The 24,845-nt window shown below is 41.5% G+C and overlaps 2 protein-coding genes across 2 annotated transcripts; both read right to left on the bottom strand.

Annotated features, from left to right (window-relative positions):
• Positions 1 to 2,113: 2,113 nt before the first annotated feature.
• On the bottom strand, positions 2,114 to 21,821 carry ranbp3b (RAN binding protein 3b). The gene is made up of 17 exons (XM_080440623.1): positions 21,770 to 21,821; positions 17,204 to 17,259; positions 16,798 to 16,834; positions 16,604 to 16,693; positions 16,433 to 16,504; positions 15,134 to 15,199; positions 13,527 to 13,619; positions 13,006 to 13,115; positions 12,697 to 12,813; positions 11,616 to 11,716; positions 8,980 to 9,055; positions 8,782 to 8,878; positions 8,261 to 8,385; positions 8,039 to 8,162; positions 7,717 to 7,865; positions 6,243 to 6,438; positions 2,114 to 3,642 (listed from the first exon to the last, which is right to left on the bottom strand). Exons 1-17 carry the CDS (start codon positions 21,789 to 21,791, stop codon positions 3,593 to 3,595), a joined length of 1,581 nt encoding a protein of 526 aa, XP_080296749.1. The 5' UTR covers positions 21,792 to 21,821; the 3' UTR covers positions 2,114 to 3,592.
• Positions 21,822 to 22,342: 521 nt separating this feature from the next.
• On the bottom strand, positions 22,343 to 24,181 carry LOC308093557 (putative ATP-dependent RNA helicase DDX5; the record flags this gene model as incomplete). The annotated part of the gene is made up of 2 exons (XM_080439891.1): positions 22,343 to 22,386; positions 22,750 to 24,181. 2 exons carry the CDS (start codon positions 24,179 to 24,181, stop codon positions 22,343 to 22,345), a joined length of 1,476 nt encoding a protein of 491 aa, XP_080296017.1.
• Positions 24,182 to 24,845: the final 664 nt, after the last annotated feature.

Below are 24,845 nucleotides of genomic sequence, written 5' to 3'. Positions count from 1 at the left end.
GATTTATTTATTTCATTTCTTTGATCGCTTCATCTGGCCTTAGGGTTAGTTTTACAGTTACAAAACAACAAACATTTCTCAATACTGACTGAACTGTTTCAAAACTCTTCACACAGCATGACAGCAGTATGTGGATGAAGACGTGAATGTTTTGGTTTTTGGATACAAAAAAGCATTCAACTGCAAGCTTTCAAAATTCCTGATTTCTTCTCTCAGTCTCTCAGTCTCTCATGTTTGAATATCAACCAGCAAAACTGAATCCCATTTTGCAAATGACTAGATCAGGGGTCTTCAATGTTTTTAGGCCAAGGACCCCTTAGCTGAGAGAGAGATGAAGCAGGGACCCCTACTGCATATTGTATAAAACTGTGTTGCAGATTAAACTGTTTCATAGATAGCTTCATATAGTATCATGGTCAGTATATCATGGTCAATATCATGGTCAGTATTAGCTCTGATCCTTAGCCTAGAAGAAGTTCTCCTTAAGGGTATGGGACTTTCGATTCTTTGCGCTCGCACCACAGGCTGCACAGCCTCCGGTCACATGGAATCTTTCTATTGACAATAACTGTAGAGGGCGCAGCGCAGCAACTAAATAATGTTTTCTTTCCGGTGAAATATTTTACATTTTGGCCAAGCCCTTCCAGTGATTGGTTGGGGTTGCCTACTTAAAAGCACCACTGTGGTCATTGGCAACATTTGTAGTATTGCTGTCTCTTGCATGCTTGTGTGTCACTTGCCATCCCTAATACTCTGTTTCAGTTAACCTTCATCAAAGCTTAGTTGTGTAACAAACACAATTGGCCCGTGTTTGGGGGAGGGCAGCTGGGAGGGTGACAATAGTCACTGCACGTACCTACCTGTCAGCAGGGAGTGTTAGGCGGGAGGAGTAGAATGAAGGTCCTACGTGCTCCCGGTGGGGGCTCCTCACTGGTAGGTTAGTCACCACGATAGAACAGCAGTGACAACACAGACATGTGTGTGGGGAGGAATCAATTGGCATAAAGACAGATTTATTTGGTTATATATTCAATCATCATGTTTAAAGTATCGATCAATTTAGCATGGAGGTGCCCACTCTTCCTGTATCTTATTAGCCAAGCAGCCCTGTCATACCAAAACCATTGGTATCATCCTGTCATGAATAGTCCATAATTGTGCAGTCTTTGATGCCCCCTAGTGTTGACCCAGTATGCTTAACCTTGGCACAAAATTCTAAGGTTTCAAATAGCAGATTAACAAAATAATAGTTAGTCAACTCTGCAATTTGAATTCACTGCTGGATACATGGCTCTCCCTTATCTAGGTCACATTGTATTCCCACAAGAGCAAGATATTGAATATATGTAGCTTATTGTTACGAAAGTTGCTATTATGAATCAAGTGTTCAACAAGTGGGTCATAAAACCAAGACTAATAATGTGAATACATTTCGTATGTATTAGGTCCTGACCTTATTATGATCAAATATATATATATCTTATAACCAGAGGAGGAAAGCAAGTACATTTACTGTACTTAAGTAAAATGTTTAGGTATTTTTTACAATACCAGAGTATTTCCAATTTTCAATACTTTTACTTACTCCACTATATCTCAGAGGCAAATATAGTTTTACTCCAGTACAATTATTTGGAACGTGTAATTTTGCGACGCATAGTGAGTTTGTAGATTGGCTATTTTCAAATTATAAAGTATATGGGTGGTTAATGTATGTTTTGTAATAATAATCAAAACTTACAAAGTAACTAGTAACTAAAGCTTTCAAATAATTGTAGTTGAGTAAAAGTACAACATTTGCCTCTGAGATGTGAGATGGAGTAGATGTAAAAGTATTGAAATTTGGAAATATACCAGTGAAGAAAAAAACCTCAAAACTGTACTTGAGTAAATGTACTTAGTTACATTACACCAATGATGAGTACTTTGACTTTTTATAATTTAAGTATATTTTGATGGAATACTTGTGTACTTTTACTCGAGTTTGAATACAGGACTTCTACTTGTAACAGAGTATTTCTACTTTGTGGTGGTATTGATACTTATATTCCACCACTGCTTATAATAGCATTGGTTAAACTGTGTTAACTTGCTGGAAAAAAATAAAATTGGGTCAGTCCAAAATGTTTTATTTTGTAAAGGGGCAGTCGGAGGAGTTGAGAAACATGGTGCGCTACGAAATGATAATATATTCAAATGTACATGACATTCAAGGGTATTACAGTTATCACTCAAAACGTTTTCCACACAAAATAAGTGTTCATTCAAACATGTTTTTCCCCAAATGAAATTTGATAAAAAGTTTCTATAATATTTTCAAAATAAAAAATATGTATCAACACAATATAAACCTTCAGGATGTTGGAAAGAAAAAAAAATTACATGAGTTACATGCAGAATGCCGGTGGATGTTGAATTCATTTCTGGTTTGACAAAAATATTTTGACCAAAAAAGAAAAAAAAAACATGGTGAACGATGAATGCATCTTTATTAATCTGAGAACAGGTGAATCATTTTGCCCTCATTATACTCATGAGGTCATATTAGGAGAGCCAGCATCGTTTTTAGTCCTTTTATTCACTATAGTGTAGGTCAATAGGAAATATAAGAAACTGCTATCGTCAATGACTCAGTGGTCTTGGCTAGCCTTTACAAACAGTGCATATGTGTTAAAGATGCCTCGTGGAAACGACAGATAAATCACGGCAACACTTATTTTACAATGGCCTCACTCTAGTTAGTATATGAAGCTGTGGTTCATCTACCTGTGGAAGAGAATAGTAAATAATCCTCCTGTGCATACTTAAGATGCAAATGTATTGATCTTAGTGGAAACTTCAACAAATTAGCAATTGCACTGTTAGGACAGGGTGGTTCTCACTGAGTACTAACAGCATAATGATGCACTTAAAAACAGCTTTTCATCAGTTAACACAAACATCTTTATTTTATCAGAATAAGACCACTGTGAAATCAAGTGTTACACCTAAATTACACTTGTCAGATGCGGAGGACTTAAAATGTTGAAACGACCTGTACAATTAGTCAAATACATCGTGAATGAAGCTCCTCTGGAAGTGTGTCTCCCGAGAGGCACAGCCGTAGAGAGTGAAGTAAAAAGGTCCCAAAGTAGTAGAAACTGCAGTCTTGACATGTGCCATACATTTTTCTTTTTCTTTTTAAATGTAGAGGAAAAACACCCTTACGCTCATCAATATGATGAGCAGACAAGTCCCAAACCAAAAGCTTTGAAAGTCTTTTATTTTTGCTATCGAAAAAAAAAAAAAAAAAAATTATAATACTCGAAAACAAAAATAAAACACAAAACGGAGGGGGAGGGGGAGAGGGACAGTAACGACTCCAGATATTACGCTGAATGCAGAGTAGATGAAACTGCACGAGTTGGGTGAGACACTCCGGCACAGGGAGGGAGGGAGGGGTTATTTCCTGGAGCTAGACTTCTAAATATCCAAAAAAGTACTGGTCTGGAGGACCCACATTGGTCAAGGGGGGGGGGTGTCCATTGAGATGCCTACAGTAAAATGCCCCAACAGCAGCATCTTAGCAGCAGGCCGTCGTACAGCGCTGACGCTATGTGCTTCCTGCGGCTCCTTGCTGGCTCTCTCCTCCCTCTGAATTTCCTGTAGGGAAGGAGGAGGCATGAGGTGCTTGGCAAAGTTGCTATAACATAGGTTTGTATAATTAATCAGGTCAAGTATGGAAATCTCAGGATTGACTAATGTACTTGCAAAAGAACATAAGGCTGAAGCATTAACTGTTGGATGGAGCACTGTTTCAGTCAGACTTTGAAAGTATTCAAAGCCATCTAGAGTTCCTAGCCTATAAACCAAAATGCACAGCAGACAAAATAATTGTATTAAACTTGAGGAAAATTCTAAGGCTCTGTATCTCATCCCCATATTCTCTGCATTTTATAAAATGTAAGTGCATAGTATATAAATGTGGGAAAAGTCGTGTGAACATGCATCACAAATTAATCTCTCCTTTAAATTACAGATGGGCGAGATTTCACAATAGAATATTATCTTCATATAAGATTAGATATCGTCTGGGATTTTTTAAATTGTGATATATCTTAAAACAGTCTGTTTGTGTTCTTAAAGGCTTTATTGATACAAGTGATACAAACTTCTGAATATTAAACTGGTATATTCTGGACTAGCCCAGAATATACCCTGGGGTATATAACAGTCTAGCCCACTTTAACACATTGACCGCCGGGCCCGTAGTTCTACGGGCCGTTAAATCCAACGGTAAAGCGCCGATCCCGTAGCCTACGGGCTGTGGTGCTTTTTCCTTTTTTTCGAAAAAAAAAACTTTTTTCTAGTACGGCACATTTCATTGTAACACCACCGGAAACAGAATTATTTGGGATCCGGTTTTGACGATCACACCGGCTCCCATTCTAAAGCGCACACTGAAACTCAATTCTCTTCCTGTAGTTTTTTCTCCTCGCTGATCACTGTTTAACCTAAACCGTTCTAACTACAACATGGATGCCCCGTTTGACACGTGGTTTGGACTGGTACACGCAGGGAGATGTCGCCGATGTAAACAGACCGTGTACGGCTCAATCTTAAGGATTTTAACAAGATCTATGGCGACGTGAAAAAAACAATAAACAACAATAAAACGTTGGCACTGGTGAGTACATTATGAGATTAACCTCTGGCGGTCAATGTGTTAACGCCGGGTTACTTTGGCCGAGGATGTATTTTGGGTTACACCGGTTTGATTCTTGCCATGCCTCACTGGTTTGATTCTTGCCAGGCCTGACCATTTTCTGCATGTCATTCCCGTGTGATTTGGGAACGTACGGGACCGGTTAGAAAATCCCGCCCCCCCAGTGGAATAAGGAGATTTAAGACTGCAGGAGCAGCTCTGTTAACCCCCGCATCGCTGTGATAATGATATAGAATATAGATGATATATAGAATATAATATATTGAGATAATTATCATTCTGGAATTGGTCGCTTTCATTGCTGTTTCTTCAGGGATTTTGTGGAACAGCCTTCCATCCACTGTTAGGTTCGCCCCCTCCTTGGACACTTTCAAAACACACCTCTTTTCCCTAGCTTTTGATCCACCCTAGATTTTTCTCCATCCAGCCTGCACACCCCCCCCTCCCCCATCCTCTTATCTTGTGGTCTGTCATTGTTTTAACTTTTGCCGTTTTTGATTGTTTATTCTTAGTTTATTTTTAGTTTATTTTTATGTTGTTTTTTATCATGCTGTACAGCACTTAGGTCAACCTGGTTGTTTTTAAACGTGCTTTATAAATAAAATTTACTTGAGCAGAAAACCATCCGTTCCTTTTCTTTATTTCAATGGATTAAGTAACAGCCGTCTGCCAGCCTGCAGATGGATGGATCATGGATGCTAATATTGATAATTCTGATCACCAAATGCCTAGTCTCAGTAGTCTGTCATATATCTCACGTGAGTAGCAAGTACTGTACTCGACTATTCCGCCAAAAATTAGAACGCTACATACCGCAAACTGTACAGGAAAATAGGGCATGTGAGAACGCCTCTCCTACTTTTAACTCTATGCTCCTAGTGCACAAATGCACAAAATCTGTCTTTTATATTGTGTTTTTTTTAGTAACAGTGTCCTGTCACTAACTGCGTGGCATAACATACAGCAAGGCCCACCTATGTACCTTTCAAGCAGGCGTTATTCAGCCAGTGGAGACAGTCGGGGGCGGGGTTTGCCAACCGGTTCCGTATTTTCCCAAATCACGCGTCATTCCCCTACTCTCGCTCTGTGATTCCCGTCTCTCTACTGTACCTATCAAATAAAGGCGCAGAAGGCCCCCAAAAAATAAAATAAGCCAGCCCTCCGGTCAACTCAGAGCCTCAGCTGAACCTCTTGCAAAGCCAGCTGTACAAATCTAGCATGGCATCAACAAACAGAGCAAGCAGCAGTAAAAGCAGCCAAAATCTGATTTCAGAACATAACATAAACATCTGATAATAATAGTCTCTTAATGAAGCGTTATGGGTTGCAACCAGAGTGGAAGATGAAGCAGCCAAATCCTCACAAATGTTCTTCTGCTCTACCAGGCATATTGGCAGGTAACCACCAAACATCATTTGGGAGATTCTGTTAAATTCTACGAATATCAGGTTGGCTGAAACGATTTGAATAAAAATACAAAGGTTTCACACACACACCCCCTCTCTCTCTCTCTCTCACACCCGCACACGTGACTGACCTGTAGCTGGATTAGAGGCTGAGGCAGTGTTGGCCACCTCGTCCTCATCACTGTCCTCCTCATTGGATTGGGGCACCTCTGCCTCGAGGATGCGGGTTGCTGACGGAGCCTCAGCCTCCTGCTCCGGCCGGCTCTTCAGGGCCAGAATACGGTGGTGCAGCGCCGCGGCCAGCTGCCCTGTGTCTTTAGAGCTGGCCTGAGGGAACAGTGATGGCGAGTAAGTGAAACGTGTAGACACACACACACACAATTGATGTGTGTGCCTTCTTCAGTGTGCCCTTATTCAGGGATAAATGAGGTTACACATGATCATTGTTAAAATGATATTTCTGCTCAATTAAGTTGTTCTAAAAAAGATAAAAGAAAAAAAGAAGGCCAAAATGCAAATGCAATGGTCAACCACTTTGGGAGCTACTTTGCAGTGTACAGATTCTATTTCCATCACAATCACATTTCTTTTGTCCTGTACCTGCCCTACATTTTTGCTTTTTCTACTGTATTTGTTTTACTATTAAGACATAAAACAACCTGTTGTGGCGCCGTTGAGTTCTTTAGTCTGACCGCTAGCATATTTCATGTTTGTGACGCAAGGCATAGACATCAAATTCATAAGCACTCATGGCTATAGTGCTAGGTTGTGTTTAGGTCAGAAGCATCTACAGTATATCTGGATGGGCATGAATACATTAACACATTGAGTGCCAGGGGTTTTGTAAAACAGGGTACAGTCAGTGCCTGGATTTTTAACAAATTTTGAATTTTTTTCAAGTAGTCACAAAATATTTCCAGTGATCACTGTCCTCACGGTGATCCCCTCATTACACACATAGAGGTCTCGTACAATCGGGGGGAAAATTTAAAACATTCGGTAATCCGTTCCATAGTTGCAGCCAGTTGAAAATAGTCAAAAATAGTCAAAAATACATAGTAAAAAAAAAAAGTACACAGGAGCCGAGATACAGGCTTTTGAAGTCATAAGTTAACCAGGAAGTGGATTAAAGTCTAAATCTTCGAAAAATGATATCTCCTGGTGCTGTGAAAAAAATATTAATAATAATTTTAAACAAATCCAAAAACGGTTATAACCGTTTTTGGCACACGTCGTTTGGATTATGAAAAACGGTCCGGACCGTTTTTGGCACTCAATGTGTTAAAACAATCACAACATATTCTCTTTACAAAGACAAGGGAATTAGATTGACAACCCAAGGAAAATAAATAGTCAAAGATACAAGAGGTAGCCACTGCTAGCTAACTATTAAAGTAAGCAATAAGTAATTAGATTAATTTAAGCCTTTTCCCCCATGACAACAGCTGGCCTGCGGACGCACGCAGCACATTTGGACTATTTAGCCTAACTCAAGGTGGCAATGCCGTCGGGTCATATTGATTAGAGAAAGGATGTCCAGATGTGTCCTGCTCTGCAAAGACCTTGTGGAGTCTCTTATTGAGTTGCAGGGCTACGACAGCATACCGATATTAGGAAGACCTTGACACCCTGGTCCTCTCTCTCTGTGTCCATGGCAGTGATGCGTACACTCTTCTCGCTGGCTTTGTCCACCTGCATCTGGGCCCACAGCTTGGTGTTGAGGATCAACCGCAGGCTGCCCTGGGTCCTCATGACTGGAGAGAGAGAGACACAGCTATCAATCAGGATACTGAACTACATTTTTGTCTTTACCAGCCTAAATGTGTTTGTGTATAAGACACACCTTAGGCTTAGACTACAACTGATTAGGAATGTAACAATATTATCGTTATCGCAATACAATACAGTTATTCTGCTGTGTGATTACCTAGACGGGACTGTAGCGTGCCGTTTGATTCTGTGGATGCCATGTCATTGAGCCTCAGTAGACCTCGACCCCTCTCTATCCACGACTGAGCCAGCTTCTCAAACACAAATAACTTGCACTGTATCTAAGGAAACAAAGAGGGCAAACAAACCAGATATCTCAAAGCTGCTTTCACTGCATACTTATTAACTCTGTGTCGACAAGGACCAACGAATCCCACACCTGTAATACGTTGCTTTCCGATTCCTCGCCCGTTTTCACATCGACTTTCTCTAAGATGCACTTCTTGGCTGTGGCTTTGGTGTACGCTGCTGCAGACTCCTCCAAAGACTCTGTCACACTGTTCACTATGTACGAAAAAGAAAAAAGAATAATAGGAAATCAGCACTTGGCCACAGAGGGAAGTTGTTCATTTAAGCCTTATCTATCTGAGCAATAACATTTATCAGTGCACACTCTCCAACGGGTTCATCTTAAAAAGAGTGTCAGGGGACAGGTCTCCAGTTCTATGCTTCTGCAGTAATACAGGTAAATTTTTTGTAGCTCCAATTGAGCAGGTTGACATTTAAACCAGTACCCAAATTGGACATGTCAATGAGAAAACAGACCGTGATTTTCAATTTACATTATTTGTTCAGGTCTGGGAAACAGCATTTTTCAACTGTCATGACTTCATGACTTATTTGCACAGAGATTTGTGGTATTAGTTTGCATTTATGACTACATTGTCTGAGGTTGTTTACCCTTCTCTGGGGTGGCTTCCTGTGAGGAGGTCTCTGATGCAATAGCAGACGACACGTCTTTATTTTCCTCACTTGATGACTCACCCTTGGGGGGACTCTGAAAGAACACAAGGCAACATACCGCATTAGGATCTCATGCAAAAACCTGTCGTTAGGGGGCTTGGCAGTGTGGTACAAAAATAAAACACAACTACTCACCAGAACTCGTTCAGACATGTTCTGTCCAAAGACAAATTTCGCTCCGGTATCTGCATTGTTTGTGGGATTTTTTGAACTGCAGGGGCAGAGGTGAAAAACAAGTCAATACAAATCAACTGACGACACTATGCCAAACTAGACACTTCATATTGGTGTTGGTTGTTTTCTGTTTGTATATGTTTTTTTAACTGGAAGGGCATGAATAACTTAAAGCTGCAATCCATAACCTTTTTAGTGGATATGTTGTGAGTATGTTAACACATTGACCGCCAGAGGTTAATCTCATAATGTACTCACCAGTGCCAACGTTTTATTGTTGTTTTTTGTTTTTTTCACGTCGCCATAGATCTTGTTAAAATCCTTAAGATTGAGCCGTACACGGTCTGTTTACATCGGCGACATCTCCCTGCGTGTACCAGTCCAAACCACGTGTCAAACGGAGCCGCCATGTTTGAGTTCTGACCGTTTATGTTAACATGGGAAATGCGAGGATGAAAAACTACATGGGTTTACAGGGGTTTTTGTGTACGACTTAGAATGGAGGCAGACGGGAAACAAAAAACGGGATCGCACTTCCGGTCGACATCGGGTGGTGTTACACTGAAAATGGTCCCCCTAGAAAATTGAAAAAAAAAAGCCCGTAGGCTACGGGATCGGCGCTTAACCGTTGGATTTAACGGCCCGTAGAACTACGGGCCCGGCGGTCAATGTGTTAATACAATACTAGTTCATACCCAGGATTGTGCGCAGTCTAAGTATTTGCAGACTTTTAGTTATGTATGGGCAAGGCACGTGTTCGATGTCTGCCTAGCTGCGACAGTTACAACAGGTGCAGGTCCACACGTTAGGGGGTCCGCGGACCCCCAGCTAACAAACACACACACACACACACTATGCTGTCAGAACAAAATTCAAAAATTATTTGAATGTGAAAAAAAATAACCTAATTTTATCATGTTTTTATTTCCTGACCTACCTATGCGAAAACAAATGCTTTCATCACATCACGCATGATCAACAATAAAGTCAGAGTGCATGCACTGCACACAGAAAGTTAATATGAATGTCGTCGCTGCCACACCACCAAACCAGTCTGTGTTGTGCACGCTCGGCCGGCGGCGCCTGTGTTTGAGTGTGTGTGCGTGTGTCTCGTCACGCTGAGACTGTGACAGACCACCACATTGGTTCAGCGCAGAGGCAGGCAAGACTCCTCCCTCCTTTTCCCCCCATAAACTTCACTTGAAAGTAAAGTTTAAGAATTTTTCATAATTATGACAACAGCAAAGGTTTTTATGTAACATTGTTTAATGTTTACTCTGTCCGTCACTACAACGTGGACTATCAGCGCTTGGGACAGTGCGGATGAGAGCCCGTTCTCGTTAGGAAACGTAGGCTACGGGCTGCGGTCGGAACAGTGGATGGACCTTGCTACGATAGCACAGTAACCAACATCCATCTAAAAGTAGCTACTACACACCCATGTAAGTGAGAAAGCAGGTAAAGCACAGCCGCTTACAAAGCAATGCAAACCTGCTTGCCATGTTGTGAAAATGATCAGCGCCAACGTGGACTGTGCTCGGAGTCACACAAAAGCTTAAAGCCGGTGAAAATGAAGTGGTATTTCCACTCACTAAACATCCAAATCACACTGATAAACCAGTGGAGTTTATTCAACGTACTGTTAAGAGAACAAACTGCAGGGCCAACGTCGATAGCCACAGGGTTACCCTTATTAAAAAAAAACGAAAATGAACCTAAATAAAAGCCACAACCCTTAACTAATATAGTTGGTTTCACTATTTTGTTTGGCCTGTTATTATAGCATTTGTATGTGTGCATGTGGGTGTTTATTATTGTACAACTATAAATTATTTTATAATTACATTACATATTATACAATATTCGAATATAAAAAATAAAGCATTGAAATTTGAATGGAACTATAGAGGAAAACTGACAGCACTAACACACACGGTGCAGGTCCACGCGTTAAAGGGTCCGCGGACCCGACGCTCTGCTCTGTTGTATCATTGAGTAAAATCACACGCTAACGCTGTTAGCACCAAGAGCTAACACAGTACATCCCACTGCCTGGGGGACCGTAACCGTGACAACAGACCCCATGGCCGCGCATGCATGCGCAGCAACGGCGAAAACCGCGGACGTAGAGTTAGAGTTTCCAAAAAAACTAATAAACAGCTTGAATTTTGGAAAAGTGAAAAATATCGTTCCTGAGTGTGTGCACATGGTAATGATCGTATGCCAGTTCAGATCAATTGCTCATCCCACTGAGGAGAAAAATGTGTTCAGACAGACGGAGGTTTCCTTAATTATAGTTGGATAACTAACACAACTGCGGTGGTTGGAGGTGATCTCCTACTGCTCTTCTAGAGACATTTAGATCCTGTGGTCAGGTAGGACCACTACCGGTTGACAAGAGGTGAAACTCGCCTCCACAAATGTGCTTTCCATTATACGTAGCTCAAAAGTAAAAAAATAGGCGCTTGCAAAAGAGACCCAGGTTCAAATCTCGGGTAGGACATGAAGGTTACAGATTGCAGTTTTAATGAATATAACGGAATTGAACTCAAATCAAAACAGTTGAAAGGTAACAGTCCTCCAACCTGACACATTACCTGGGGGTGGAGATGTATTGTAAGAAGTAATTAGTGCCTTCTGACTGAGAATCTGGTGCTACACCGTCCTTCGACTTGTCTTCTGTACTGTTCTCTTCCAACTAGAGAGGAAAGACATGTTAGTGGAAGCCCATGACAGAGGCAGTGTGAACCTCCCCTTGACCATGGGAATAAACACAAAACTTAAAACTTAATTACTAAATACATTTAACCCATTTAGACCGGGGATGCATCCGTGTCATTTTAAGATGTATTTGGGCTATTCAAAAATAGCAGATATACAAGCTCTTGAAAATGTGTGAAAATCTTTGAATACATATTTTTTAAAGCAAACATTTTTCAAACACTTTGCTTCTGGGGATTCTACAAATGTATTCTAAATCCTAACCGTTTTTTACTATAATCAGTGGTTCTTTTTTTTTTTCATGTCAAGGACCCCCAAAATGTATGTATTTGGCCACATACCCCCATCTCAATATTTTGTTTCAGGGACCCCCCAGAAGCAAAGATTTGAGTTAAAAATGTTCGCTTTAAAAAAAAAAAAATATATATATATATATATATATATATATATATATATATATATATATATATATATATATATATATATATATATATATTCACAGATTTGCACACATTTCCAAAAAAAATAATCAAAAATAGCAGATCTATGAGCTTGTATATCTGCTATTTTTGAATAGCCAAAGTGTAAATGTATGCTTTTGTAGCTCAAATCTAAAAATGACAGATGCGTTCCAGGTCTTAAAGAGTTAACCCATTACCTGGAACACATGGTAAGACCTGGAACGCATCCGTGTCACTTTAGATTTCTTTGGCTATTCAAAAATAACAGATCTACAAGCTCATAGAGCGGCACCGAGTGCCGCGCTATGAGCGTGTAAATCTTCTATTTTTGAAAAATCTTGAAAACATTTTTTTTTCAATAAGCTGTTAGGATTCAGAAAACATTTTTAAGAATCGCCTCAGGTCTTAATGGGTTAAAGAAAACGGGACGGACAAAGCCATTTGGGGAATGGAATACAATTCACAACAGGGAGAGAAAGGCAAAATGTGAGAAAACCTTTGCTCTGTCTTTGATATTCTGACCGAATACAAAACTGGACGCTACGTCAGACTCCATTTCCCCTCCGCTCCCATCTTTGTTGCCACTTGCTCCATCTTCCTGTTTTTCATGTTTCTACGAGGAGACAGACGCACATCATGGTCACTTCATCATAGCAAAATGCGTCTTTTCCATCTCGGCGGCACTTTTATTTATTTAATCATCTTAATGTTGTTATTCTTCACTGTGTTTTTATTCCGCAGCGTTAAATGTATAAATAAACTGTTGCAGCTGAGAGCATAGAATTGAACAGTCTGTGTGCCTCACCAGTGATTTGGCCAAGCTGGCCAAGTGCTCCGTGTTGTTCCGAAAGAGGGACTGGGTCCCATGTGCTCCGTCTGATGACTTCTTCATTCCGTTGGTCCCACAGCTGGAGTCTATGGGAGTGGAGGGAGGGGGAGGGGAGAGAGAGTGAGAGTGAGGGCTGATTTTACATGATACTCTGTAGCGACTGCACACATTTTCTGTGGCATTTGAAATAAGATCTGGTTATTTGATCAATCTATTTTCTGATGGTTTGGTCTGCCGCCTTATAGATCGAAGTGTGCTCAGTTTTGCATGTTTTCTGAGTGTTGCTTTAAATAGACAAACACATTTGTGGAAAAAGGTTTAAATGTCAGTGAAATTACTGTAGTTGCTGTGCACATCCCTACTTGTTATCCCTATGCAGACAATATTAACTTACTAAAGACAGAGAGCCAGGCACATCACAGATAAAACAGGTGTTAATTTATGCCAATGGTCTTAACATGCTGTAGCTTCTAAAATAAGACAAGGTTTTTGCTTACTTGACTCTGCGTGGGTCTTGGACGGTGGTGGCTGCAGCACGGCCGGGCGGAGAACGCTGCGCTGTTGCTCCTTGGGCTTCTGACTCGGGACCCCTGAAACACAAAGTGTTAAGACGTTTGGTCATATGCATTCGAGATTAACATTTGACAAAGACCATAGCAAGTCAAGAGCACATTTCTTCAGATGTACATTTTTGCTTGCCCGAGATGAAACGGACACACATTTTGAATTAGACTTATTTGAAGATCTTGATGTACTTTAGGGTTGCATTGTACAGTATAGGCTTTTCTACTCACTCTGCTGGTTTAAAGTGGCTTTTAATGATTATGGCTTATTATTAACAATTTCTAAAGGTGCCTCTGATTGACCAATCACATTCAACTCTGCATGTGATTGGTGCACTTACTACCCGCCTTTTTCCTTTTGCTTTTAGCTCAGTCTGAGGTTGTCCCATTATTTATGCTTGGTATTTCCACTCAATGGATTTACTTTAATTCTAATTTCTCTTAAAATAACTACTTTGTTTTAGTTTTAGAATTTTAATGTGTTTTACACTTTAGTGATTTCTTTGGTCATCTGCCTCAATTGAAAAGCACTTTGAGTCAACTCCTGTTTTCTTTAAATGTGCTAATTAAATGTGACTAGACTACTCACTGAGTAGACCACTAGTATATGTACCAGTCCGATACGTTATTGTAGCGTAAATGTGAATAAAGGTGGCTGTATACTTAGAAGCAGAACTTCTGGATCACTGTGGAGCAAATGACACTGTTTTGCCTTCTCAAGGTGTAGTGTGTGTAGACCTCCAGACAAAACTTTGTTCATCTTTCTAGTTTTTGGACACCCCCCTCGCAGTAATTGGTTGGTTGCGACTTGACTGAAGTCTGGGTTTCATTCATTTGGGTCATTAAATGCTTTGTCTGTATGGCAACCACATCGAGTCGTTGAGGCCATATCGTTCTATTACAATTCTATTACAACTATGACTGTGGCTCAAGATTAATACTTTTGAGGAAAAAGTTGTTGAACTAGTGCAAGACTGCACAATTATCCTCACATGATCAATCACGCAGATTTTGAAATGTGCTCGAATTCCTGGCAGGAAATTTTCTTTCATTGTGTACATTGCTAACGCTAACAAATTTGCTTGGCTAAAAACATGTCATCCCTATTAATATATGCAGTTCAGTCTGTTTTTACTTAGCTACTTTTCCATTAAGTGTAAGTGTGGGTATTTGTGGTGAGGTTTGTCATTATTGGGTTGTTTTATAGCATACTTTAGTGTTTGCCTGTGATTCTTAACAGTGAAACATTCAATGTCTTAGCGAGCCTTCAAAATGTACGCACATATTGTGCCTACCTTTAATGCAATATCAATATGAATTCAATATATTAATGTACATTTTAATTTAAAGACAACCCAATATGGAGCCATATTAAAGAACAAAGGTCAGACCAAAAGGTACTTTGCTCGATCTGAGATCAGCTGTAAGCACGTGGAGAAAAGTAATTAACCACTACACCTACAAATCATCCCAGCAGACACTTTGTGAATAATCTGCTTGTTGAACAGAGCATTTCAAATAAATATAACTTGATCACCCACCTGAACTCGGTGCCTGTCCATGTATGAGAGTTGGTGGTTTTAAACGGAAACCCACAGGCTTCTCCTCTGGTGAGATGACACGAAGAGACAAAGCAGAAATTTAAAAGAAGAAGAAAAAAACCTCTAAGACTAAAATAAAAGAATACGAATAAAAAGGGTTACCCTCCATTTGCCTTTACATCTTTACAAACAAGCGATTCATCGCCAAGGCAATGCTGTTGAAAACCTAGAGATGTGTTTTGGTCTTAATTCTGTGCCATAGTGTGGTGGCCTCGAGGGCCTCCATCACGGACTCTCTCCCTACTTCAGTGGCTTTATTAGGTCCTACCCAAGCTTTATTATAGGTGCTAGCTATATGCGCTGTAAAACGCCTGCACCGTCCATTGCAATTGACCAGTATATGAATACTCCTTTGGCGCCTGAATTTCCCCAGCGGGATCAATAAAGGTCTTACCTTATCATATTGAACGGTGCAAATCAGAGTGACTTCTCATTGCAGTTTTGACTATGATACAGTACACCAATTTATGTTATGGCTCCCAACTGAAAGATCTTTTTTTTTTAAAAACCCTATCAAGTTCAGGGATTTTATTGCCAGCGAGGGTCACTCATCCTAAAAATGCACACACGCATGACACTGCAAGCTGCTACAGGTTTAGTTTGGTAACAAAGATCATGTTTCTAACACAGCTTAAATTACCATTCCAACAGATGTAAGTGTGGCTAACACCTTTCTCCCTCTCTGTCTCAGTTCTCACATCCATCTCTCCCAACATTTTCCTGTATTTTCTTGGCACTCTCTCTCTCTCAGTACAGGAACGACAGGAGGAAATGGTTGAGCTGAGCATCACGACTCCTCAGAAACAAGACGATGCCTCCGACCTGAGTATCAACTCAACTCGGGTTCCCTGAGACAACTATCCAACCATTCGCTGTACCTGATACACCTTCAACTTAATGACTCATCCCCTCATCGACCTGACTATTCAACTGCTCGTCCGGAGCTCGACCCCCTGATTGATACCTTCATCCTTGACCCCGGTTTTATCACTTCGGCTCAATTCATCCCCTCACCCTCGACACTTGATCATCCCTTCCTCAATGCTGTTTTCAGTAAATATAGTTATTAGTTAGTTGTGATCCTTGTTAGTTAAAAGTCCATTGAATAACATATGGTGTGGCATATGTAATCTTCACAACACAAGACGTTCACCCTACACTGGTTCTCAAAAGGCACGACTGCTAACAGCAGAGGCTGGCTAAAGGAAGCAAAATGAGTGGCGGTCTGAGATGCCTCACCTGGCTCAGAGTCAGAGTTCCCAGTAGGAGACTGGCAGAAACTTGAGGGCATGAACACATTGTTCTTGGGAACTGCAAAAGAGAGGACAGGCGTGATGCTCTGCATACAAATCACTGTCTAGATTACAAACAGTAAAAAGGAAAATGGCTTGCTTGCTGCTTTGCCCTTACCAGAATGTGAGGGTGGGAACTGCTGTGTTAACGACGAGGTTCTCTCCCTTTTCATCGGTGGGCAGTAGCTTCCCTCGTCTTTGTCTGAATCTGGGGAGAGGCAAAAACACACACAGATGACCCCAACAGATGATTCATACTGATGTTTGTAAAAGCTATCAGAAAAGGACACTTCATTTGGACATGAAATTTACCTTCTCCATCCTCGGCACTCGATCCCTCCGCCGACCGCTGTGACAGAAGGCAACATATGGCAGATTATTTATCACAAATAAGAGTGTAGATGGTGCTAATGAAATGTTTATAAAATAGGGAAGAGATTCAGCATACAACAAAATAAAAATTGGAACTGCTGCTAGATACAAGCAAAGGCAGAGAGCACTGTCCCATACTGAGAATTCATTTAGCTTAGTTTCTTCTGTGCAACATCAGGTCAACAGGTTTGGACATTTCAATTTAAGGCTTGTTCACTGTATTCCACATAGAGAGCTTAACCTAGCTACCATACCAAAAAATACTTTCAAATAAATTGTGGGCGACAAGTGAAGGGGTGCAATCACACAGTATAGATCCACATTTGAAAAACACAGGAAGGCTTACCTTCTGTAGTTTATCTTTTTGGAAAACAAACACAGGAGGGGCTATGGCAGGCTTGTCTGTTAAGAGAAGATGTAAGCTAGTTATACAGGTTAAAAAGAAAAGACAAAGAATTACTGCAATCAAGTCTGACAAGTTCCACTTTATTTCTGGAACATAAATAGCCCAGGCTATACCCCAGTAACATCTTGGCCTAGTTTTCCCATCAAAAATAGTTAAAGGGTGACTGCTGAAGCATTTACAAGGACTGTGTAGTTTAAGGCAACACTCACTAGCATAATTGTCTTGGATGTTGCTAAGAATTGTGCATATTCAGGAAATTCAGTCTGACAGCAGCATTATAGATGCCTCAGATAGATGCCATATTGGATCAAAATACCCTGACCTCTAACCTTCTTATCATGTAAAAGGTAATCTTCAACAATGGTTCTCAAAAATATGTTAAGATAGCATCAAAATCAATCATTTTAACACTTTAACAGAACTCCTATTTTCAGACGCTCTTTGAAAAAAGAAATCAGATGGGGATCTGTGGCCAAATGCACGTCAATTTGGGGGTCCTTGACATGAAAAGGTTTGAGAACCACTGCAATATTACACTGTTTCTGCAGCAGATCAAATACATTTGTGGGTTTACTGTGCCACTTCTCTTGTGCAGCTGGCTATAATTAGGAGCCTGTGACACCACACTGCTTAGATAGCATCATGAATGATATCAAACAGATTAGTGCCAAACTGAATTCAATCCAAAAGGGGAATGGGAGCGAACCTGACATGTTACTATAGTGAAACAAATAGTGAATAGAAAGGGGCACTCAGTGGACTAGGGCTGCCACATTTAATCAACTCATCAATTTAATCAACTATAAAATACAATACATTTAAATAGTTATTTTTTATTAAATGTGATGGTGAAAGTTACAGGAATGCATATGGTGTGGATATGAAATGTAAACTTAGCTTATCATATGAACAGTCATTGTTTAGTTAACATCACTGACTTCTGAATAATACACATTTTTCAGCTCCTCGTCACTTCAGCTTTGTGTGCAAGGGGAGATGAATAAAATAATGTTGTACATGTCTTTAAATACAGTGGCATAAATAGACCATGAGGTCCAATAGGGCTAGTTTAGAGGTTCTCAAACTTTTTAATTTCAAGGATCATGTGTGTACAAATTATTGGATACATAAAACATTTTTTTTTAAATGCTACATTATTCGATTAATCAAAAAGGTAATCAATAGAATAATCGATAAGAAAATATTTGATAGTTGCAGCCCTACACTGGAGCGCAAATCTCGGCAAGAAGGCACAACTCTACCTGCCTCTGTGTATCGCATGCAATGATAGTTATCATTATGCCTATGTACGAAAAGGCACAGGGCTGGGGGGAAAGGCTAGCTCTGGTCCCGAGCGTTAGCAGGTTCTCTCCACCGCTCAGCCACGCACGGTGCTATTCCCATAGACAGAAACCTCCACTACCGTGTGAGGTCTCCGACTGTTTTTTTTTTGGGGGGGGGGGGGGCTTTTATGCCTTTATTGATAGGACAGGCTGACAGGAAATGGGGAGAGATGGGGAGTGACATGCAGCAAAGGCCGTCGAACCCGCAACACGCTGTCAGGCTAGAATACCAGCCTCGGCGCCCAGACGGTTACACCAACCATCCGGGCCACAGTTTTACAATGTTGAAAGACTATTCTCCTTGGTGGGAAATGTCTCAGAGCCCCACCTTTTGTATAAAATTCACTTTTTGGGCAGAAAATAAGAAAATAGAAAATGTCCGCCAGTCGGAAAATATTTTATTTACTCAACTGCGCCCTCTACAGATCTGGTCAATATAAATGATCAACATTTCATTTTTACTACAGTTGGAGACCTCGCATGGTAGGTGAAGTTTCTGTCTATGGCAATAGCAGCACCACGCCTGGTAGAGCGTTAGAAAGAACTTGCCAATGCTCTGGACAAGAGCTAGGGAATGGCCATGTATGACCAAGGATGCTGACTGTTAATACCTTTTATATTTGTACAGGGTCAGACTAGGAACACACACCAGGGCGTGAATCTAAGCAGGCACCATGTCTGTCCAATTTGACAAAAGTAATGCAGTAGTTAAAGCAGACAGCCAAAGCACAGCAACCTGCTGATCAGTCCATCTATGCAAGTAGGTATACACTAGAAAATTGCAAAATGTGGTTGCCCCGACATATGCCGTGGTGGGTTGCAGCCGTTGGGACCCAGGGAAGCTGTGGTACAGTTCAACCGTTGGCATTTCTGGCAGCCCCCTATGTCAGAATGGAAAAGCACGTTTGGATGTGCGCTCTATAGAGGCCCCTTAACATGCAATTACATTTTGGGGGTGATTGGACATTACGTCCACGATATACAATACTTTTGTAAAACATCGGCCCCTTCAACTACATTTGGAAGCCAATTACAGCTAAACAGTAAGGAATCTCAAAAAGCTGTTGACACATGACTTTCGAGACCATACCCAATATGGTTAAGATCAGTCCCCAAAAAGTTATGTTTCTGTTTTGCTCATTTCCCATCTGTGGCGCCCCTTATGGTATGGATCATAGTTCAATTGCTTTTGGACCTGCGTTTCTTAGAGACCCTTCAAAAATGATTCAAATGTGGGGATGATCGGACAATGCATGCATGCTTTTTGGCATCCTTTGTGATACAGGCCCCTCCAACAGATTCAGTACGCTATTTACGGCCAATCGGTATGGAATATAAAGAAATCTGTATGAGACATTTATAATCACATGAGAGCTTGTGTAGCAATTTTGGGCAAAATCTGTATGAGAAAAGGGGTGTTTACTGTTTAGACAACATTACAAAATGGCGAAAAATCAAGTTATTGCGAAATGAGCATATCCTTCAGAGGGAGTTGCAAGAACCAAGGATTACATAGGAAAAGGGGGAAATTGTTCAGTCTATGATGAACTACAACAAAACAATCAATCCTTGGCTTACTGGCACCGTACACAAGAAATTTGACGCTGACCAGTGTAGTAGTTTATGAGATTAGCCTCGAACACACACAGGGGTGAAAACAATATCTCTGGCCTTAGGCCTGGCGGAGATATTTCTGCACAGGACTTCTATAAACATTTTGACATAAGTGAGCCAAGCAAAAAAGGAACCAATTCAGTCAGGGAATGAAATTATATAACCAGGTATATTTCCACATAATCACAATAGACTGCCCAGGAGGATGCCACCAGTGATCACTTTTTTTTGTCCCACTTTAAACAATATTCAATCCAGACCAGTACGAAAATAATTGATATGAACTGTAATGGGGATGACATTAGATAAATAGCTTCCAAAACACTAACTGTGCTACATAAATATGAGCACATGTTTCAGGTCAGCACTGATACTTTGCATTAGAACTGTAAACACTAGAGGAGCAACTATTGGGATCATCATAATGACAGGAGTTGCATTAACACCAAATCTGTCATGTCATATAAAGCAACGGTTTGTTGTCTGACAGAGATAAGCCTATTTCACGAGGCTAACCCCATGGCTACTGTAGCTACACCCATCAAGTGCCAGCTCTGATGGAACAAGAATGCACTGCATACACGTGAAACTGAAGATAAATTCAGTATTCACCAATACTGGCGCAAACCCTCAAGGCTGAGCCAGATTACTGAATTATAAACAGAAATGAATGGCAAAAATATATGGAATATGCGACCCATATTACACAATTATATGATGTATCCTCACTGCACGCATCATGCAGTCCTCCAGATGTGTGTACATGCTTTACAACCGTACCCCAAATAACCCGCGTGACGTTCGTTTACATGAACTAACGTTACAAACATGTTTGCCATCTGATCCGTTCCAGCACATAGCCACCACCCCCCATCGGTTGTCTCCTGGTAGCTTGGCTGGCTAAAGTTAGCTTGCTAATGCGCTTGCAAAGCTGGCCCATGAGTCATCTCGTATCTCAAATGACACGCAATGCAACAACCGAGCTCCACAGAGCACATAACTGAATAGTTGCCCAACGAGCAATACGACACTAGTGCAACATAGAAATAAAAAGGAAATGCCATCTGATCGTTCTTCAGCAATTAGACTGAGTCGTCCCCCCTGCTTTGGTTTACATTATTCCATCTACCCGCCTGAAATGCAACTGCAGAAACATCACCTCAACTAACTAAGTTTTAAACATTCAATAACTGATTTGACCTCTGGGAGACAACATTAACCAGTCTAGCCTACCTACTAAGCACCAAATCCGTCACTATTCTATAAATAACCCGGTGAATGCGTGGTGCCAAGAGTTACTTAGCCAGCTAGCGGCGTCCTAACGGCACGCAATTTCATTCCAGGTATTAGCCGAAGCCCTAATGTAAGCTAACGTTTGTGTTGCCTTTCAAACGCAACAGAGCCTCAGATAAAACAATAAGTCCAGGCCGGTTAATAACCACAAAGATGCGTAGCTGCCGTTTCATTCACTGCCAGTGATATTGTCGTACAAGTTTCGTGTATAAACGCCGTAGCCTTTGTTTTGTTTTCTCACACCGCCACTACTCACCTTCGTTTGCCAAGTCCGCCATTTTACTTCTACGCTCACACCCACAACCCACCGCGCAAAGAACACAAGTAGCAAAGCACTCATTTTCACAGTACACTCCAAGTCCAAGCCATTCCCCTGTTTAAAAGTTTTTATTTAATTTTACATTTGGTTATTTTATTGCAATGTAATCTAGATGTATCTACACATTTTTGATTGCTGCATTTTTGTTATTTTGTTATTTTATTTTATTATAGTGCTGCTATAAACCTGTCCTTCTAAGGCCAGGATTCAGGAACGATGCCCGTTGGGGACGATGCCCATTGGCGTTGGGAAAGCATGCCCATGGCCCATACTCCCCCCCCCCATCTGCCGTCAAGGTAGCTTACAAAGTGCAGTCCCATTATATATTTTTGTATTTCTTAAAATGTTGTCTTTTAAATAATATATATATATATATTGTATCCTTTTTTTATTTTGTCTTTTAAATAAAGATAAATAAACAGATAGGGTATAGAACCTAACAAAGACAAAAAGCAATAAATTACTTGTGCATATTTTACTGTGAGAACTGAGGAGGCATTGGGTATGGCATCATAGGCCGTGGTGGTGGCTGCTGTGGGGCCTGTGCCCTGTGCCTGGGGGAAGGTGAAAGGGGGATGGCTTGCACCATTCTGGGCACCACCAAAATGCTGGGCCTGAAAGTTGTTCTGGCCTCCAAAGGAGTTGCCTTAGTTGGTACTAAAGTTTGACTGTCTATTTCCGTTGTAGCTGCCTCGGTTGAAGCCAGGGGCGGACTGGCCATTTGGCATACCGTGCATATGCCCGGTGGACCGCTGGGCCAGTGGGAAGCCACCCCCCCCCCCAAATAAAATCAGAAAAATATTTTTGCTCCCGTTTTAGGATTATTACGGTCATTTCCGGGTCGCGCGGCCCAATTATTAGTTACGTTAATGTTTGGGCTGGGATTTTAAAACGCTTTTTTTTGCTCTTTTTTTTGCCTTCAGCCATCTGGAGGAGCTTGGGGTTGATGGCTTGACTGGCCTCACAGAGCACAGCAACCAGGTCACCGGCCTGACTCACATTGTTGGGTGTGAAGAAGGTGTAGGCCGTGCCTGTCTTTTGGCTACGTGCTGTTCTGCCGATACGATGGATATAGTCCTCAGAGTTGTTCGGGTAGTCATAGTTGATGATACATTTTACATCCTCAACATCTAGACCCCTGGAGGCAACATCTGTTGCGATGAGGATCGGAGCCTTCCCAAACTTGAACTCTTTGAGCACCCTGTCCCTTTCCTGTTGGCTCTTACCACCATGAATACACATTACTGGCCATCCATCTCCACTGAGCCTCCTGGTGATTCTATCACACTTCCTCTTGGTCTCCACAAAGATAATGGTCTTGTTCTCCTTCTTGCTCATGATGTCCTCCAGCAGGCAAAGCAGCTTGTCTTGCTTCTCTCCGTCATTGCAGACATCAACAGTCTGCAGGATGTTGTGATTGGCGCTGAGTTGCAGTGCTCCGATATTGATCTGGACGTATTCCCTTAGGAAGTCCTCTGCCATCTTGCGGACATCTTTGGGCCAGGTAGCACTCCACATCAGTGTCTGACGGTCAGGTCTGATTTGGCCTACTATTTTCCGGATCTGCGGTTCGAACCCCATGTCAAGCATTCTGTCAGCCTCATCCAAAACAAGATATGTGCATCTGCGAAGGTTGGTCTTTCCTGCTTCCAGGAAGTCAATGAGCCTACCCGGAGTGGCGATGCATATCTCCACACCCCTTTTCAGGTCAAGGATCTGCGGTTCCTTGGATGCACCCCCATAAATGCAGGTGGACTTGAGGCGAGAGGCTCTGGCATACTCTGTAGCCACCTGCTGGACCTGTTGCGCCAGCTCACGGGTGGGGGCAAGCACCAAGCAAATGGGACCATCTCCACGTTCCAAGAATGGCTGGTGGTTGATGTGCACTATAGCAGGCAACAGATAAGCAAGCGTTTTCCCAGAGCCAGTCTGTGCAATGCCAACCATATCCTTGCCACTCAGTGCTAAAGGCCACCCCTGTGCTTGGATGGGTGTTGGTTCACTCCAGTTCTGTTTAGCGATCACATCCATCACATAGGATGGGAAAGAAGCCTCATGGAACTTCATGATGGGGTTTGGGCAGTCTCTTCCCTTCACTGTAACAGTATTGGCTCTCCTGTACTGTTCCACCTCTTGCTGTGATCTCCGGGCCACATCGGGGTGCTGCTGATATAAGCCCTCGTACTTTGGGAGTTCGTCAAGGTTCCAGTGCTTTGTGGGCAGACGATTACCTGGGTTTCCATACTTGTTACCACTTCCACCACGGCCGCCTCCGCCACTACCAAAGCGTGGAGGACCACTGCCATATCCTCTGTCTCTGCTACAATATCTGTCGGACAATCCACGCATTTTGTAAACAAAACGTAAAAGATAAAATGGATAGAAATGCTAATGATAGGTTTCAGACAAAGACCGACAGACCACCGACTGTGGTCGTTGAAATGTTGTAGTAGTTGTCCCATTATTATAGTACTTGGAGCCGAGGCCAGGCTATGATGTCAGTACCCTACTATGACATCATGAAAACATGGATCTCCACATGAGCATCTCAGGAACACAGACAGATACAGAGATCTCCATATATGGGCATAAAAGGACACAGAGACAGACAGACAGACAGACAGACAGACAGACAGACAGACAGACAGACAGACAGAGATTTGTATTTTATTTTAGGTACTGACCAAATTCCCACTTGGCACGACACACCCTCAGGTCGTCATTGGCAGTACACATGCTAAGTTGAGGCCGTATGGTCTGACGGCAATGAACAGCTACTAGTCATAGAACTTTATTACCCCCCCCCCCCCCCTCTATAAATGTTATTAACATTTATTATTATGTTGTTACAGAATGTCACATTTCTCTGTTTGCAAAGCCAATATTCTTCTTGGCTTTGAGAACATGTATGCTTATAGGCCTCTGAATGGACTGTTTTAAGCTTGGCATTAGACCAGTAGTTAACTATTGTTAATAGTTAGTTAACTAAAATTAACAATAACAATATAATAAC

The sequence above is a fragment of the Gymnoscopelus braueri genome (assembly GCF_963280865.1).
Source record: "Gymnoscopelus braueri genome assembly, chromosome: 10".
NCBI classification, from domain to species: Eukaryota; Metazoa; Chordata; class Actinopteri; order Myctophiformes; family Myctophidae; genus Gymnoscopelus; species Gymnoscopelus braueri.
This window is presented reverse-complemented; position numbering and strand designations above follow the sequence as displayed.

What these genes read in the sequence shown, in the direction of transcription:
- ranbp3b (XM_080440623.1), bottom strand. Translation starts at nt 21,791, where the DNA reads ATGGCGGACTTGGCAAACGAAG. An exon ending in CAAGACCCACGCAGAGTCAA is followed by an intron (nt 13,116 to 13,526) that starts GTAAGCAAAAAC and finishes CCACTCCCATAG; the next exon opens with ACTCCAGCTGTGGGACCAAC. An exon ending in CAATACATCTCCACCCCCAG is followed by an intron (nt 9,056 to 11,615) that starts GTAATGTGTCAG and finishes CTGCCCCTGCAG; the next exon opens with TTCAAAAAATCCCACAAACA.